This window comes from Pundamilia nyererei, unplaced genomic scaffold (genome assembly GCF_000239375.1).
Source record: "Pundamilia nyererei isolate P.nyererei 1_Seehausen unplaced genomic scaffold, PunNye1.0 scaffold00083, whole genome shotgun sequence".
NCBI lineage: Eukaryota > Metazoa > Chordata > Actinopteri > Cichliformes > Cichlidae > Pundamilia > Pundamilia nyererei.
Window position 1 is genome coordinate 54616 of NW_005187484.1, and position 17973 is coordinate 72588.

Consider the following 17973-nt stretch of genomic DNA (forward strand, 5'->3'; position numbering starts at 1 on the left):
TGTGTGTGTGTGTGTGTGTGTGTGTGTGTGTGTGTGTGTGTGTGTGTGTGTGTGTGTGTGTGTGTGTGTGTGTGTATACCCACACGGCCTTGAGGAGAGGTCTTATCTGCCAAATTACTTAAAATAACCAGCGTGGGCTATACGTGCACTGGCTCTTTAAAGCTAACTGCCATTGAGAACAATGAAAAGAGAAGACATAATAGTACACTTTACAGTATTACGGCACTCTGGACTATGGAGTTTTAACAGTGGAAACTAACTGCTGCCTGCTGACATCAGGGGTAAACATAGCTCATGCAAGTCTTTATTCACAAACATGACCTAAGATAACCAAGTCATTTCAAAAGAGTGTTCCCAAAGAACACTTGGGATCATGGTGCTGCTGGGTTAACTATAGAGACAAAAAAAGTCAGGCTTTATTAAAGCAAAGGTGAAATACTGGTTATAAAGAATTCCTTGTTCTTTGCTAGGGTTATTCATTTTAACCCCTTAGGTAATCAACACCTTTTTAACACGCAAGGTCTGAAAAGTGCAGGACTTTAACTGGAGGTCACCAGCTGGCCTGTGCATATTGCTAATGAACTCAAGCACATATAATCACCATCTTCCCAGGGGCTTGGTGTCAACACTGACAGCAGAGCGTGCAGAAAGCAGCCCCAGTGGATTTTGACTTACGAAGCTGTGTAGTGCTTTAGACATGTCTTTGGGAAAACAATGGATGTACTGATTAGACCAATAGATTATATATAAAAGATGGAAGTAGCTTCCCAGTCTGGAAGGTTAAGCTAATGTTGGATGCCTTAAGCTTATATTCTTCCCAGTGGCCAGCAAATGGTGAGTTCTCTGGTTTCAAAAAGAAATCTAGTTGTAAAATAAGTATACTGACTTGCACTTGATCAGTGATCTCAGCAAATATTTTCCTGGGATCCATCCCCGAGTACTCTGGTCCACATGCTTAAGTATGATTAAGATTTTTTTCCCTCTTTCCTGCAAACAGTTTCACAACAATTGCTGTAATGTTTTTGATGGCCAGAGACTGGCATTGCCACCTATTTTGTGTGAAGGTACGCATTAAGAAAACCCATGGTTATCAACTTGCTAAGTCAGTACAGTGATGTAACCCCTTAGCCTGACTGCCGATGTTACAGTAAGTGAAGCCCGATAACAGAAAGATAACCTGGGTATGTTGAACTTGCTTTGCAGTACAGTGCACAGTTCCTGTTGCTTGCACTTGTTTGGTGTATGAAAATAGTGTATGTCCACCATCCCAGACTCATTGTTTCTTACTGATTTTAATGCAGCCAACTTTGTTTATTTCCCTTCATTTTTTTTTTATCTCCTTTTTTCAGCCTCTTTATGTAGAATGTGACCACTTGTCTTTTTTCTTGGGTACCTCGGATTTTCACACTGATACTATAGTGGCATCTAGTAAAAATCTGGGACGAGTTCTAGTTTGGGTGACCTGACGTCAAGGTCAGAGGTCAAATTTTCTGAAAATTTTGTGACTCTTGTGAAAGTAGATATGCTTAAATAGAACTTTGACAAATAGGCAGGCAATGAAGTGTAATCACTGTGTGGTGCATATGTGCATGGCCATGACAATGCAGGTAAGAATGCATTGTGATTAAGAGAGCTTTCAAATGCTGAGGCTTAATAGATCATGTATCCTTCTGGTGGGTCGAGTATCCAAAAGTTGTACTCAAGTACGAGTAGCATTACTTTAAAAAATTATTACTCAAGTAAAAGTGAAAAGTAGTCGTCAAAAAAGTTACTCAAGTAAGAGTAAAAAAAGTACTTGGCGAAAAGACTACTCAAGTAGTGAGTAACTGTTTGAAATATCTGATTTATTTATTAAATAAATGTTACCAGACAAACAAATATAAATAAATATACAAATTTTACCATTTTCAAAAGGAATATATGTAAAAACATCAACAAAATAAGGCACAACAATTCTAATTTCCAGATTTCAGTTTTTCACAACATAAAGCTTTTTTCACCAATACCTACAGTAAATAATATAAATATATAAACAGTGCAAACAATTTCCAGTGACAAGATATGCTGTAAACGTTATATTCATTTTTGCTCCAAATGGCACAGCAGCCTCAAAGAAAACATTAGAACGAGGCATCTTCAACATATGTTCATACAAGGCAGCTCAGTTTACCATAAGTTGTATGGGTGTGCATTTATTTCTGCATATTTAGCAAAAATGTGCCATTTCTTAACTCAGTGAGGTGATGGTTAAGCTTAAGCAGCAGTTTGCTCTCAAGGTTCTTTCTGTGAAGCTGTAACTGTTTAGCAGTGAACAGGAGTCCTGCATGACTAAGAATCCTTCACAAGCTCCAGATGCAGGAAGAGCTGTATTGACTTTGATCGACAGCTTCTTGATGTGAGGAAAGCCATGCAATAGATCCACACCTCCAGTGAATGGACACGAAAGGTACCTCTCCAGCTCCCCTGCTTCTGGCTTTCCTGACCCCATGGATCCATCATCTTCGTCGAATAGGCCGCTGTTTGTGCTGGCCTCATCCAGCTCTGTGTCTAGGCAATGTTTGATGAAGTGGAGACCTGGGAAAGATGTAAGGTTTTCAAAAGAATTAGGTCTGGTCATTATAGTGCTGTATACACTGCCAAGCTGCACACTATGATCAGTGTGTGAATGTGTGTGTGAATGGGTGGATGACTGGACGTGTAAAGCGCTTTGGGGTCCTTAGGGACTAGTAAAAGCGCCATACAAATACAGGCCATTTACCATTTACCATGTTTGTTTGGAGCTAGCCTCCAAAAGCTGGCCATACACTGTGCGATTTTTGGCCCATTTAGAGCCGATTTTTCAGTTGCGCAACCGTTTTGGGGATCGGCCTGTGTTTTGCCTTAATCGTGTGTGCATCGTGTAGTGCGAGGTTTTGAATGGCATAGCTAGCACCCATGACACAATCCACATTGCACAAGCTTTTGTATTTTGGCTATCTTAACAGTTAAACTTATTAGCATTATCACAAAGCTATGCTAAAAGTGCTCACTCAACATTATTATAAGTGAGATCTGATACAAATAAGCCACCAACCTCTAAACACACTCTTGGGTTAGTCAGACATATTCAACAGAGAACAGTATTATTATCATTTAAATGTTGACACATTTTGTTGCCACAGTTGTGTGTATTGTTGTTCTCCCATCAACAACACAGATTCAGACCACTTTCAGTCTATTGTTCAAAGTGGTAGTACTTTTTAAGTTTCTTACTGCTTTTTAAAGCCAGCTCTTTGAAAAGACACTAATGGCCCTTCACTGACACTTTTCCATGTTTGCTTGTGGAGACAAACAGCTACAACAGGGCACTGTGGCATCCTTGAGACTAAACTCAGCAGATCCATTTGTGCTTTGTGTCTAGACTTTTTGTTGGGTCAACAGTATGTTTAGACAGTCTGACTCTCGGTTTGACACCTTAGCCAGACAGCTTATGGTTTGATTTAAGAGAAAATAAACAGTCTGGTACAAGATGGAGCTTTTCCTTGTTCTTTGGCAGAGAAGGGCCAGCCTTTTAAGTAGCTCAGGTTTACAAGCTGCTATTGTAGTTCTGCCTGATTGGTAGGTTTGTCGGTGTGCCATATCTGTCAGAGCAATCATTATAGCAGGACTCTAAAACTACTGTTCACTGCCCCAGTACTAAACCTGCAGTGGTTTTTGAGTATCACTACTCGGATCTTTAAATCCAAGATGGCCTGTTATAGTTTGGACCTTGAGGTTAACACACAGAGATGGTTCAGATGTAAATCATCTGTTTTGTTTTCTAGCTGTGGCAGCTGGTTGACTACCACTTCTAAAGTGCTATGCAGATGTCAGCATATACTGTCTGGTCATTTGTGTCTGATAGACGTTCTGATTTTTCTTCCAACTAAATAGTCACTCATAGCAACTGGCTGAGCCCTGACTTTCTCTGGCAAGTTTCACCAAGAGCTTAGAATTGTTATCTCACAAGTAAACTCAAAAGATTGATGAATATAGACCGCTAAATCAAGAGCTTTGCTTTGTAGGTCAGCTTTCCCTCCTCAACCACCATCTGATGCTGAGGTTACGTCAAGCCACTATAGGAACAATGGGCATCAGTGTTTAATTGTTGACTTAATTTGTTAGTTATCTGATAGTGTGACAGAATATACTCAAGTCAAGATTCATATATTACTTAGTGCTGGCTCTCCGCCATATTTCACAGTCTTTCTTATCAGAGGGAATTAGCTTAGAAAACCATAAAGATCAATTTTCTCACCTGAACCAGTTGTGGAACTTTAGATATTTTCTTAGTTTAATGTGAGTTTTATGTTGTATTTGTGAGGAACCATGTAAAAAAACATCCCAGAAAAGAGAAGATGCCTTTTTTTACATTTATCTAAAAACTAATTTCCATCTCTATCCCTGGCAATGTAGGCACAGTATTAAATATCTAATAAATAAACTATTATCTGCTTATATATGATATATATAATTTGCAGATATTTGTGTCTGACTTTGGCATCTGTTCTCAATAATACATGCAGATTCTTAACCAAGCTAGCAAGACTGAGCTGATAACTAGAGCTTGGTTACTTCTGGCTTCAAAATCCAGACAGATGGCTCTGTCAACTTTTTATATACAGTTTATGGATTCTATTTGATACCACATGAACCTGGAGACAATCTGACTATGACAGAAAGATGGATTAATGGGCAGAGCTGTAACTTGGTAGCTGCTTTATATTGAAGGATCGCCTGCATTCTTCCTTTAGTTCTGAATCTGAATCGGTGCTAGTAAGTCAAAGTATGCTCTGTACGACGCGTGACTATAGAATGAATAACGGCGCACGAACAGCAATAAAAAGTATGAAATATGTTGTTCCTAGATTAAATTTAAACATTTGAGCGAGGAGATAATCAGCCTGATGTGCCTAAGTAATAGAACAGTCCTCCCAAGGTAACTGTACTCTGACTTCTCCCAGAAAACACTGCTCAGACTCATTTGTCCCAATTTTAGATTATGTAGCTTTTTGCATCACATATCAGAATACAGACCCTTCTCACATTGCAGGTTTCTTCTTCAGGGATTTAGACTCTTTCTCTCTCACACACACACACAGACACACACAAGTGTTTAGTCTGCAGATGGACTGTGCTCTTTGGTTATTTGTTGTGTACACACACTTGAGTCTGGGTTATGATATTGTTGTTGGGTACATGTTGCACTTCCTCCACTTCACACACCGGATCAGCTAAAATCAGCTTGTACTTATGTTACTTTTGTCAGCAATTCGCCTGTTTGATGCAATGTTGAATTATACTGCCCATACGTGGAAGGGCAGGTACAGGACATTTGGTTGTTTTATTAACTACATTCATTGGGAAATTTCTTTTTAGCATGAATATAATTCCGGGTGTCGGGTGAGCTGTCATCAAAACCTTATAGTCACAGGTGCTTATAGTCAACAGACCTGTGTGATCACAAGCATTACTGTAACTTGTAGCTCTCAGTATTTCTACAGCAGGTCTATTTGGGGTTGCCTGAAGTGTAAAATGTGACCATCATTCACTTAGAAAAAAGGATGAGACAGAACATTAAGTCCTCCTTACTCACAATAATTCCACCTTTGTGTGCCACCTGACTGCCATCATGGAAACACTTGTTTTTCTTTAACACTTTTTCTGTGAACTCCACGAAAATCCATGAGTGTACTCTGACACTAAGAGGGTTAGTCTGTATTTATCTTACTTTTGCGTTCCTCAACTTTGAACCTTAGACTTGAATTTTTACCATGAGTTTTGTTATCTTATTAGTAATCTTTGGTATTTTGATGAATGTCATCATTGATCAACTAGTTATTACTCACTATAACCCTTGTTACTTTTGTCTAAGTAAACCTGGAATAGCCAACAGGAGTTATTCCTGTGATCTGTGACCTAATTAAACACTTCATTGATGGGTTTACAGGATTAATTCATAGTTTCAGGTCAGAGAATGTTATATGGTGTTCATTTTGTAACTTCTGTTACTAATACAGTGTACCATTTGGACATTAGTTGTTGTTAATCTGCTACATGCGGACTGTATGGGATATTTAGCAGACTGCTGAGCGGCACTCTGTGCTTGCTTGGGTACTGCTGATAGATCTAGGCTGTCATTCTACTACACCCTCTCATTAAGACAGACCAGAACTAACACTAATGTGTCTTTGTCTTTGCTGGTGATTCACCGGAAACGTCATTAACAACCGTTTTTTTAGGACTGCACATCCTAATTTTAGAACTACTTGTCCCTGCCATCACATTAAGAGTGTATGCTGTCTTTCCCTTACAGCCGATGTTTCTTCCTCACTTTAGCTATTACCATACTATTACACTGATTTTTATACAGTAGTTGCCCTTATGGGTGACTTTTGTGTCGTGATCGAAATGGAGATGCGTAGTCTCCTTGGAGCACAGCGTTTAGTCCTTCAGACTGTAGCAGCAGCGCGGAGAAGGCTGGACTGACGTAGCCAGCACGGTTGGAGGCGGCCGCTGACGTTTGTTGTGGGCCGATTTTTTTTTCTTCACCCGAGCCCAAAGGGGGCGGGCCTGCAGTCCGGTAAAACGGAATGGGAACACAATGTGCATTTATTTGCATTTACAGACCCACACCGCCGAATGGACCCTCACCTGCGTAGAACGACACAGCGGCCAGTTGCTCTTATAACACTCGGCTTTACCACGTGTTTGTCGCTTTTAGCGTGTTCATTGCAGTCTGTAGTAGCACGGCGTGGAAGGAGAAGCCACAGGTCGTCTATATCGATGAATGAATGACTACAAGCAGAGAAAGCTGGTGAAACGTGTGATTGGCTTCCCTGAGATAGAAAGCTCATCATCCAGTCAGCGGGAGCACTCGGAGACCTACGCCGTTGTCTGAGTAACTCGTACCGGTGATCGGTTTCATTCCTCCGCCAGCATGCCGAGCATGCGACAGTCCTACACGGTGACAGTTCCCGAGGAGCCGCCCGCCGCTGCTTTCCCGTTCCTAAAGCAGGAGATGCGAAGAAAAGGCAGCATGTCCGGGTCGGTGCTGGTGTCAACGTTCGTGGGACTTATCATCAACCAAGCCAAGGTAAGAGACAGCGAGAGTGCCTGCTGTGAGCTCTGAGCTCCGCCGGGAGTGCATCACACCAAACTCCATTCAAAAATCTGACAATTTAACCGTTATATTTATAATGCTCCATTTGTAGAGCTTCAAAGGTTCCAGCTAAGATTGTATATTTGTCAGTGGTTTATATAATGTGAGTATAATAATAATATGTGGTATTTGATATGTATCTACTGTGGGACTCCACTGTAACAAACTTCAGAAAGTAAAATATACAATATATTCGTGTAAAGTTTCATATTATACTGAATGTATGAAATTCTCATTAATTTGCAAGTGTATTTTATCATCATGTTTTATTATCTGTGTAAGTGCTGGGATGTGTTGGAGGGCTAATGATTCCTGTGGGAGGATTTCTCGTTAAAATAGGCCACAGATCTTACTTCACTCCCGGTGTTATGCATGTTGTGAAAGATGAAGCGAGTTTAACGCTGAATGAATCATTTGCAGAGGTAAGCCGCTCTCTTAAGCCGAGCTGTACTCTGCTGGGCCAGGATCAGTAGGGCTGCACTGGCAGGTCACTGGTTATATAACCAGCATTTAATCCCCCTCATACACTACAGCTGCTCCTACTATACTGCTCGTATGAATCCCATTGTAGTGTTACAGTGGAGTTAGATGCAGGAATAAATCATTCTGGCTGACCTGTATGTATGCAACACAAAGTATAGGAGGAGGAGGTTGCCTCTTGCTGTTTCTGTATGGGCTCTATCACATGTACACATAAATGTAGGTGTGAGGAAAATTCTGACAGTCAGTTCCGTCTGTTGAGGAAAAAAGTGTGTGGTACTTTCTACTCTAAATAACTATTGATGTTTACTCCTCAGCCAGTCATGTGATCGCTGGCTGTGTTGTTTGCTCACTGAGTGCCCTTGTCAGTTTTCTTTGTGTATTGTTGTTTTTATAGTTGAAAAGTGTTCTCTGTAATTTGGATGAGTGCAGCCAAAAACACTGTGTTTTATGCCAAGTGAAGAACTAAACAAATCCACTAAGTCGACTTGCTAACTGTCCTGATACAAACAGAAGAGGAATGACCTCAAGCTGTGAGGCTTGCTGCTGCTGCTGGTGTGTGTCTGTGTGCATGTTCTTGGGCTGCAGCGTGGAGTGGCTCTGCTGTGTGCCAGCTTCTGTTATGTAATGACAAATCACATTAGAATACACTTTACAGCTGGCCCAGCCCGGTGCTCTGCTGCGCTCGTTGCTGTTGTCTGTTCCGCTGTCAGCGTCCCACCTGCTCTTCCCGTCCTGCCCCTCTCCTTCAGCTCTGGCTCAGCACCTCCTCCATCTCTGCAGACCACCGCTTGCCCATTGAACATGTCGTATCCTTCTGATGGTGAGCTTACAGTGGGTAATGTGTGTTGTCATCTGTGATGATGCACGTGTTTGTACACTGCAGGCTCAGGGTGAACCAGCTGGTAGATTAAAGGTTGCTTTCTACCACAGCTTACCAACTCATTCTCACTGAGTTCCAACTTCAAAAGTTGTTTGTTGACAGAAAATAATATCCAGCCACTTTGAAAACCATCATGTGTAAAATTTGATCACGAATCTGTCTTTTCAGATAAGTTTTAGTGTAATTCTATGACTTCAGTTGCTAACAGTGATGTTGGTTGGTTAAATGAAACTCTGAGATCATGACTCGCTGCTTTGTTTTCCATAAAGATTTTAATGGCAGGTAATCACCACTCTTAGTCAGCACCAGCTCGACAGCTTGAGCAGCAGCTCTTCTGTCTTCACAAAGAACAGAGCATCGTCTCTGTTCTGGCTCCGTGCTAACACAGTAACAGTCATCCACCCAGCAACACATGTTGGTCATGGGTGATTGTGGCAAACACAACCTCAATAACTGAGCTGTACACTGTAGACCCAAATGCTTAAAGTAGTTATGAAGATTAAACTTGTTTTTGATTTGATTAAACTCATGTTTTGATTACCTTGAATTATTATGGATTATAGACTGTAGTCAGTTTAATTAAGATGGGCAGGAGTTATGGCTTGTTCATGCTCATCATTCTTACTTTTAGTTCAAACATTTTAAAAGTGTTTTCTGTCCCCACTTGTTTTAGTTTTATCCTACTGTGAGTTAGAGACATTGGGAGATACTGTGGATCATAAAGTGACTCATATTGAGTTGACTTTTTCACTGCCAGCCTACAGTTCATTTCCTCTGTTCTTCTACATGTGACAAAGCAAGCCTCAGCTAAGATAATCTGTATCTGTAGATAAAAAGGAATGTTTATGTGAATAATGAATCCCCCACAAGTGATTAAAATGAGTACATAATAACACTCTTTTAGCTCTGGCTATAACCTTTGCAAGGGACACACAGAATTTACATACACATATCTACACACAAATCAAAGATTTTGCTGTAGTGTTCATATTGTTGTAACTTTTCCCGCAACTAGTAATATTAAACTATTGTCACACCTTATTAACTGCATCCAGAGGGAGATGGTGGTTTATAAAAGATTAGATTATAGCCAATCTGCAACACATGCATTTCAGAGTTTGAACATACATGCTTCCATGTAGTGAAACACCTGACTGTGAAAAGCATTTCATTTGCTGGGTGATTATAGACAGGAGACAATAAGAGTAGTTATTTTTATCTATAAAGAATTTCCAAATAGTTATTCCCTGATATTACCAGGGTATAATTGATATTTTTGTATAAATTTATGTAATATAAGAAGGTGACCCAGTTTCACTCTCTTCAAGATATGCAGGGTAGAAAAATATCATCATTATGCAAACCCTCTCTTAATAGGGAGTAACATCATCATTGTTAAAACACATATACTGACCATGTCTTACATTTATCATGTGGTCTTTGATATATTTTTTCTTGAATGCCTGTCAGAGGAGTAAAAATCTCTCTTTCTGTTGGTCACTTTCTGTCTTCCTATGAAGTCATTCTGGGAAGCAGAGCCAGAATCTGGGATTACCTATCCTTTCCATCCTCCTCACCTTGTTTTGACCCATTTTGCTCCCCAAGCCACCCTCCTCTACCCAGCAGTCCAAACATCTTTGAATTAATTGAGCATAGTTGATGGACAGATTTTACCTGCACCGAGCTGGGCTTGTGCCAAAATGCTCATTTCCTGTGTCTCTTATTCCCATCTCTAGGGAGCAGTCCAACCTGGCCTCTGGAATGCTTTTTAAAGTGGCCTCCCTGTTCCTGGTGCTTTTTAACATAAGAGGAGTAAGATTTCAGCTCCCCTGCTTGCCTGAGCTTCTTCTGACATTTATGAATAGAGCATTTATACAAATTTATCCCTCTGGGCTGCCTCTGTTGGATTGGTAGGGATTCCTCTTCGTCCACATCTTCCTCTTCGCCCAAGTCAGACGGTCAGTGGCGACCGTGTGGGGATTTTCGCCGTTTGAATAATGTCATGGAGAACGACCGTTACCCCATTCCCCACATCCAGGATTTTTCCGCCCACCTCGCCGGCACCTCAATTTTTTCTAAAATTGACTTGGTGCGGGGGTATTACCAGGTTCCCGTGCGCGCCGAAGACGTCCCCAAAACTGCCGTTATTACCCCTTTCGACCTGTTTGAACTTTTGCGCATGCCGTTCGGCCTGAAAGGCGCCGCCCAGACTTTTTAGCGGTTGATGGACTCTGTCTAGCGCGGGCTGCCTTTCGTCTTCGTGTACCTTGACGATATATTGGTGGCCAGCTGTTCTGAGAGTCAGCACGCGTACCATCTGCATCAGGTTTTCCAGCGCTTGGCGGCACACGGCCTGATCGTCAACCCCTCCAAGTGCCAGTTCGGCTTGCCGGTTCTGGATTTCTTGGGCCACCGCATTTCCGCTGAAATGCCACGGTGTGGTTCCGTTGCCAGACAAGGTCCGGGCCGTCTCGGCTTTTCCGCGTCCCGCGTCCGTTAAAGCGCTGCAGGAGTTCTTGGGGATGGTCAATTTCTACAACCGCTTTCTCCCCAGAGCTGCGCACCTGCTGCAGCCTCTCTATGCTGCCTTGAAGGGTAAAACAGCTAAGGACCAGATTGATTGGCTCCCTGAACGCATCCAGGCATTTTCTGGGGCGAAGACCGCGCTGGCTAATGCCGCCCTGCTGGCTAATGCCGCCCTGCTGGCTAATGCCGCCCTGCTGGCTAATGCCGCCCTGCTGGCTCACCCGTTTCCGTCGGTGGAGATTGACATTCGCGATGTCCAAGGTCTCTGATCCATGGAGCGGGTGCCAGCAGCGCCAGTTGGCTGCCATTTCCGAGTTCACAACTGACGTTCAGCACACGGCTGGTAAGTCCAACTGCGTGGCTGACTGTCTGTCCCGCGTGCTGGTTTCTCCCGTTTATGTTGGCATAGACTTTGAGGCTATGGCCGCTGACCAACAGGCCGACCCGGACGTCCTGGCCCTTCAGTCTGCGCAAACGGGCCTTGTACTGGAGGACAGACCCGTGTGGAACGGCGGGCCTAGCCTGTTTTGTGACGTTTCCACCAGCCGTCCATGCCCTGTAGTTCCCCTTTCGTGGCGTCGTCGCGTTTTTGACTCCGCACACGCCCTCTCTCATCCAGGCGTCCGGGCCTCGGTCAAGCTGGTCAGCTCTAGGTTTACGAAGGCCGGGCCTTCATAAATCGGTGAAAGACTGGGCTGCCGCGTGCATCCCATGCCAACGTGCTAAGATCCATAGGCACACACAGGCGCCCCTCGAATCTTTCCGCGTTCCAGGGAGGCGTTTTGATCATGTACATGTGGATCTGGTTGGTCCTCTGCCGCAGTCACAAGGTTTCACGCACCTTTTGACTGTAGTGGACCGCACAACCTGCTGGCCCAAGGCAGTGCCTCTGGCATCCACTACAGCAGCAGCAGTGGCCAGGGCATTTTTGTCAACGTGGGTTTCGCGTTTCGGTCCCCCCGCCGACATCACCTCAGACAGAGGCCCCCAGTTCGTTTCCGAGCTTTGGTCTGCCATGGCTGACGGCCTGGGGGTCAAGGTCCACCGGACCACTGCGTACCACCCGCAGGCCAACGGGATGTGCGAACGTTTCCACCGGTCGCTTAAGGCCGCGTTCCGTGCTTCTCTCACAGATGGCAACTGGGTTGACCGCCTTCCATGGGTTTTACTGGGGTTGCGCTGTGCGGTTAAAGAAGGCCTCGGGGTTTCCTCGGTCAGCCCCTCCGGGTCCCCGGGGAATTCTTGCCCGAGAGCCCACCCCGTGCTTCGCTCCCTCTGTGCTCTCTCTCCGTCCCCCAAGAGACTCGTTTTCTCTTCCTGGCCCAGTGCACCATTGTGTGCCCGACACCTTTGTTCCGAGGTCGTTGGACTCTTCGCAGTTTGTGTTTGTCAGGCATGACGCTCATAGGCCTCCGCTGCGTCCACTGTATGACGGCCCCTTTAGGGTTATTCAACCGGGCCAGAAGCATTTCCTTTTGGATTTTGGGGGTCGGCAGGAGGCTGTTTCTATTGACAGACTTAAACCAGCATATGTGCCTCTGGATGATCAGGTGGTGCCGGCTCAGGCCCCCCGCCGTGGCCGCCCGCCTTCCACTGGACTGGACAACCCTGCTTCCTCTGGGAGCGCGCCCACCTGGCAGGGCCCGAGCTATCTTCAGCTTTTCCTGACCGCCCATGCCAGCCTGGCCCTCAGGCTCGTTTCCCCTCCGCCAGCTCTCCACCTCCACGGTTCAGCCGTTCTGGACGTTTAATTAAAGCAAGGGTTCTGGACTAGGGGATGACCCTACTGGGTGTTCGGGGGGGGGCATGTGTGGCGGACCACCGGAGGGCTCCACTCACACCCAGTTCTCAGGAAGTGTTGTTGCTGTGTTTTGGAGGGAAAAGTATTCAGTTGTGTGGTGATGAGTAATAAACCAGCAGTGTTAATCGAGAGCTCTCGTGTCGTCTGTGTTTACCTCCACAATATATGTCATTGACCTGTTCTCCCGAGGTCACTAGCTCCAAACTGGGCAAGCAAGAAACAAAAAATCCAAGAGTACTGAGGGTGAGTGATGTGTGAGATGAATATACCTATTTAAATTATGATTATGGAGGTATGCAGATCTAGGGGATTTGCATGTTCAGGCTTGTTTCACTGTCATAAGTAGTTACTCCTACAGCACGTGTGTGTGTGTGTGTGTGTGTGTGTGTGTGTGTGTGTGTGTGTGTGTGTGTGTGTGTGTTGTAGCGTTAGAAAGCGTTAGAAAAGAGAAAATTATGTGTGAAAATATCACTTATATTTGACTCAACACCTGCATTTTGTAAAAAAGTAAAATATTTGGAATTTATTTTGAAGAGTTTAACATCAAACAAGCCCGTTCTTTTCTGGTCCAGACACTGCTCTTCCTAATCCACTGTGCTCACTTCTGTTTACAAAATAGGCTGCATAGTTTGTCCATAAACTGTACCTAAAAGATGAACATAACATCTGTAACATAACAAAGCCTGTGAACTTTTGCCCACCCAAGCGGAGGAGTTCATGTGTCTTGGGGTCCAGTCCACGAGTAAAGGGGAGGGAGGAAGCAAGAGAGTCAGAAAATTCTTCTCTATTTTCGACTGAATTAGTATTGTAGACTCCAGGTAATGTCACAGTTCTCTTAACACTGTATGTTATGATATGTTTATAGGATGAGCACCTAACTGAGCATTTAGCTGCTTTGTTAATTGAATGCATACATCTGTGCATTTGGCCCCCTCGTCGGTTTTCTGCTAGTTAAACAGTGTAAATGCAACTGGTAGAGCCTTCCATGAGTGTAATCCCACACTCACAGCCTGTGCTTCTGTACAGTGCTCACAGAGAAGAATCGCTGAATTAGCAGAATTAGCAGAACGGGTGTAGCTGTCATTAAAGTGGTCTGGTATGATTCCTGCACTGTTACACACAAATGTTTAAAGGGTCCTGTTTCATACACTGTTTAGTCACTAACATTCTAACTGTATTTTACACTGAGTCTGAAGTCAGGTTGTAGGATGAAAGAAAAATATTAAGTCTTTTCTGCACAGTATATTGCAGAATCACAGTATAATGCAAAGAGGTCAGTGCTCCACGCTTGTTCACTGATATTTTTCCTTTTGAATAATGGAGAGAGCAGAGAACCCTGCAACCCCCCAATCCAGTGTGATTTGGGAGATTTTCCTCAACAGTTCGTAAAAGCTGCTTTGCTCTGCCCTCTGGAGAGCTTCTAACTCATCCAAAATGATGTCATCAGTGTGGCTTTTAGTGGACAGCTTTACTGTTCCATAATGCACTAAACAAAGCCTTTAAAAGAACACGAGTTAGAATCTATGGCGGTCCAGTGGGTTAAAAAAAACTAAAACAAAAAACCCCCCCATTATTCTTGTGAATAATCACAAGAATAAATTAAGGAAAAGCATTTAATTGAAGTGGAAATAGCAAATAATTTAAGAAATTGGCTAACTACCATACAGTATTTTATTATATTTATTAAACAACTTTATTTTATTACATATGGAAGGAATTTTCTTCCAAAATGTCATTTCAAAACAGTCTGGGTTTTTCCCCTGTATTGTCACCTTTTACTATATGACTTAACCTTCCAGCCTTTTTTACATGGTTCCTGCCTCTTTCTGATATTTTATGTTTCATGTAATATTTTCATCGAAAACACATATTAATTATTTTTGTTATTATGGGATGACAGGATTGAAATGCTGACTACCAAGACTAAATAACTTGTGTTTTCAGCTTCTAAAACTTGTCAAAAGTCACATCTGCTCCAAGTTATTCAAAGCCATTTCTCCCAGAAACACACATACACACACCTCACTCTCTCTCTGAGAGCGAGATCTCTCTATGCTCAGTCCTGTCACAGTGATGTCACAGTGTCCTCTAGTTTTCTATTCTGCAAAAAAATAAAAAAAAATAAAAACAGTGTTGCCACGGTGACAAAGCCAAGATGTTATTTCACTGTTATGAGTTGCACTGGGCTGGCCAAAGCATCAGTCAATTGTGAGTGGACAAGCAGCCATTACTAAAAGCAAGGCAGCTATTTTTGGTAGTGACCGTAGCATTACTCAGCAATGTCCACATTCCAGTTGTGTGTGTGTGTGTGTTATGAAATAAAATTTGCAGCAAGCTAGGGCTGGGCAATATATCGAGTTTTTTAAAAATATCGATATATTTTCATACGAGATATAAGATGTGACAATATCGTTTATATCGATATAGCTTATGTTACGTTATAATTATACTTGTGGAGCCGCAGGTTTGCCTCTCTTTCGTCCACTTTTGTCTCTACGCTGCGTTACTCGGCCTCGCCTCTCCTTCACTGAACACAACTCCCCCTCCCCCATAGCTTCATCTGCAGGCAATGACAAGATGAAAGCGGAAAATCTCCGTTAGCGAGTTACCGCGGATCGTCCCGTGCGTGGGGCTGGACGGCGTCAACGTGTTAGCGAGCTAACCGCGCTAACGACATGCAGCCCGGAGGAGCTGCACGGCCTAAAATCCTTTCATTTTCTCAAAACTCGACAGTGCGCCTTATGTATGAATTCTGGTCGTGCTTACTGACCGCGAACCGATTTTATGTGGTACACAGCGCTCAGCAATCTGTCAAAAAATGTTTCAATATGACTTTGCTAAGCTACGGAGCTGCACCGCTTGATGGATTGTCGTAGGATTACTGCTACCGGGGAGGAGCCTCGCGGAGTGATACGTACTGTGCTTCAACATTACCGTACTGTGTGTGTATAAGGACCACAAATGGCACCTGTTCAGAGACGTGGTGCAGCTGTGAAATCTGTCTCTTTGTTATTATGCTCAGCGTCTATTAGTTTACATTTTGACTGCACAATTGTGAGCTTTTTGTTATGCACAAAAACAACATTGTTTTCTTTTATTTATGGACCATGATTATTTAATATATGCTGATAATTTATTTTTAAGTAATTTCTTCATGTACATCTACGCTGTATGTAAATAAAAGTGCCTGTGTGACATCTGGGACACAGTGTGACTAAGAACTCTCTTTTTGTTCTTAACTTATGGCTTTAAAAAAAAAAAATCGAGATATATATCTTATATCGCCATCCAGCTAAAAAATATCGAGATATGAATTTTGGGTCATATCGCCCAGCCCTACAGCAAGCACAGAGGATTTGTCCTCCATCCTGTCATCGCTGAGATAGTGGCGAAATGACAGCAGGAAGTGTGTGCATGTGTCTGTGTATTTATGTTATATGGCCGTGGCTAATAAAATGTTCCAGTCACTACAGAGGAATTTACAGAAAGGGGGATTTAGGTAAGCTGTAGTTAATTAAACTGCAGATATTCCCCTCCCCCATCCTGTATGACTGTGTTATTGGTGAATCAGAGGCAGATGGCAGGGGTTATTTATATAAGAGCAGAGAGTTTCTCCTATAAAAGCATCATAACAAGATGAGCTGGAGGCGCACGTTACTCGTGAACAAACAGAACACACTTCCAATCATGTGAAGCTACAGAAGGCCGGCAGCAGAGCTCAGGGTGGGAGTAGTCACTTTGATTTCTGTTGTCACATTCAGTATTCTTTCTCCCAGCATGCATTGCAAGCGAAGCTCTTCTGTGTGCAGCTGAAACAGCAAAAAATTCCATCAGCAGCTACAGTATTCTTAACATCAGTTTAATATGCACTATCAGTTATTTCCCCCCCTATCAACAGTGACTCAAAGTGTGCAGAGTGTGTTTACAGCTCATTATAATGAACCCATGGAGATTTAAGACCAAAATAATGTAGCCATTGTTTAGATTTCTGGATTCCCTATTCGGTCTCAGTGGTCTCATTAAACTTGTTTCCAGTGCCAACGAGCAGCTGTTTCTGGGGAAAAAAAGATCTGATGAACCTGCTTCACACTTTTTGCTTTTTGCTGATGAACAAATCTATTTCTCAGGAGTTTGTTGAAAAAAAAAACAGCACTAAAAAGAATGAAAAGCAAAAGGACGGGCAATAATGGACTTGAATCTGTGAAGAAGGTAGAACATTGACACCATCTGAATCATAGTGTTACTGTAATGGAGCTGCTGAATGTGTAAGTTAACACCATAATAATTTTACAAGCATAGCCTCTGCTCAATTCCATCTCCTTAGGTCTGTTCTTGGACTCTTAACACTGTAGCTTTGCCTCATTCACAGTTCAGAATAAGCCCTACTTATTGTATGTACTGAGCCTTGGTGCAGCCTCACCTCTAGCTTTCTTCTGATAGGTTGCTCCTTATGAAGTGAGGGTGTATTTGATAGCCAGTCCCACCTGTACCTGAAATGAAAAAGTTCCAACTGTGACTTCATACATACTTTTCCTTCCAGAGCCTCTCAGAAAACGTCCTGCTCTGGTAGTAATGATGTAAGTCTGTTGCCAGTTAAACCCTGGGTATTTATCTGACCTCTTGCAGCTTTTTTGTGCCCTCTAGATCTCTTAGATCAAAAGATCTTTTACTTTTAGCCAGACCAAGGGTAGGCTGGTTCACAGAGGCAAATGAACATTTGGGGTCGTAGCCCCTAAACCAGGGGTCAGCAACCTTTAACACCCAAAGAGCCACTTGGACCCGGTTTCCACACAAAAGAAAACACTGGGAGCCGCAAATACTTTTTGACATCTAAAATGAAGATAACACTGTATATATATATTTTTTTTACCTTTATGCTTTGTGTGAACAACTAAAGTAAGTAAGTAAAGTTTATTTATTAAGCGCTTTTAACAGACAGGCATTCACAAAGCGCTGTAAACAATTCAATCAATAGACATTATACACAATGTAAAAGATCAAATGTAAATAATGTAAAGAATATAAAATACGTAGATCAACAAAAGGCTTGTTTGAACAGAAAAGTTTTTAACTGCTTTTTAAAAGAATCCACAGAGCAACTAA

At 42.8% G+C, this 17973-nt stretch overlaps 1 protein-coding gene across 6 annotated transcripts in view; it reads left to right on the forward strand.

Moving 5' to 3' along the window:
• The window catches only part of usp2a (ubiquitin specific peptidase 2a), a 54364-nt gene that overhangs the window by 22791 nt on the left and 13600 nt on the right, over nucleotides 1-17973 (forward strand). The window contains exon 1 of one of the 6 annotated variants that reach the window (XM_005738297.1): nucleotides 6559-7114. The exons of the other annotated variants lie outside the window; for them this stretch is intronic. Coding sequence (XP_005738354.1) covers nucleotides 6959-7114 — 156 coding nt within the window. The 5' untranslated portion in view covers nucleotides 6559-6958. Of the gene's footprint in view, nucleotides 1-6558; nucleotides 7115-17973 lie in introns of those variants that run through there. 6 annotated transcript variants of the gene reach the window in all.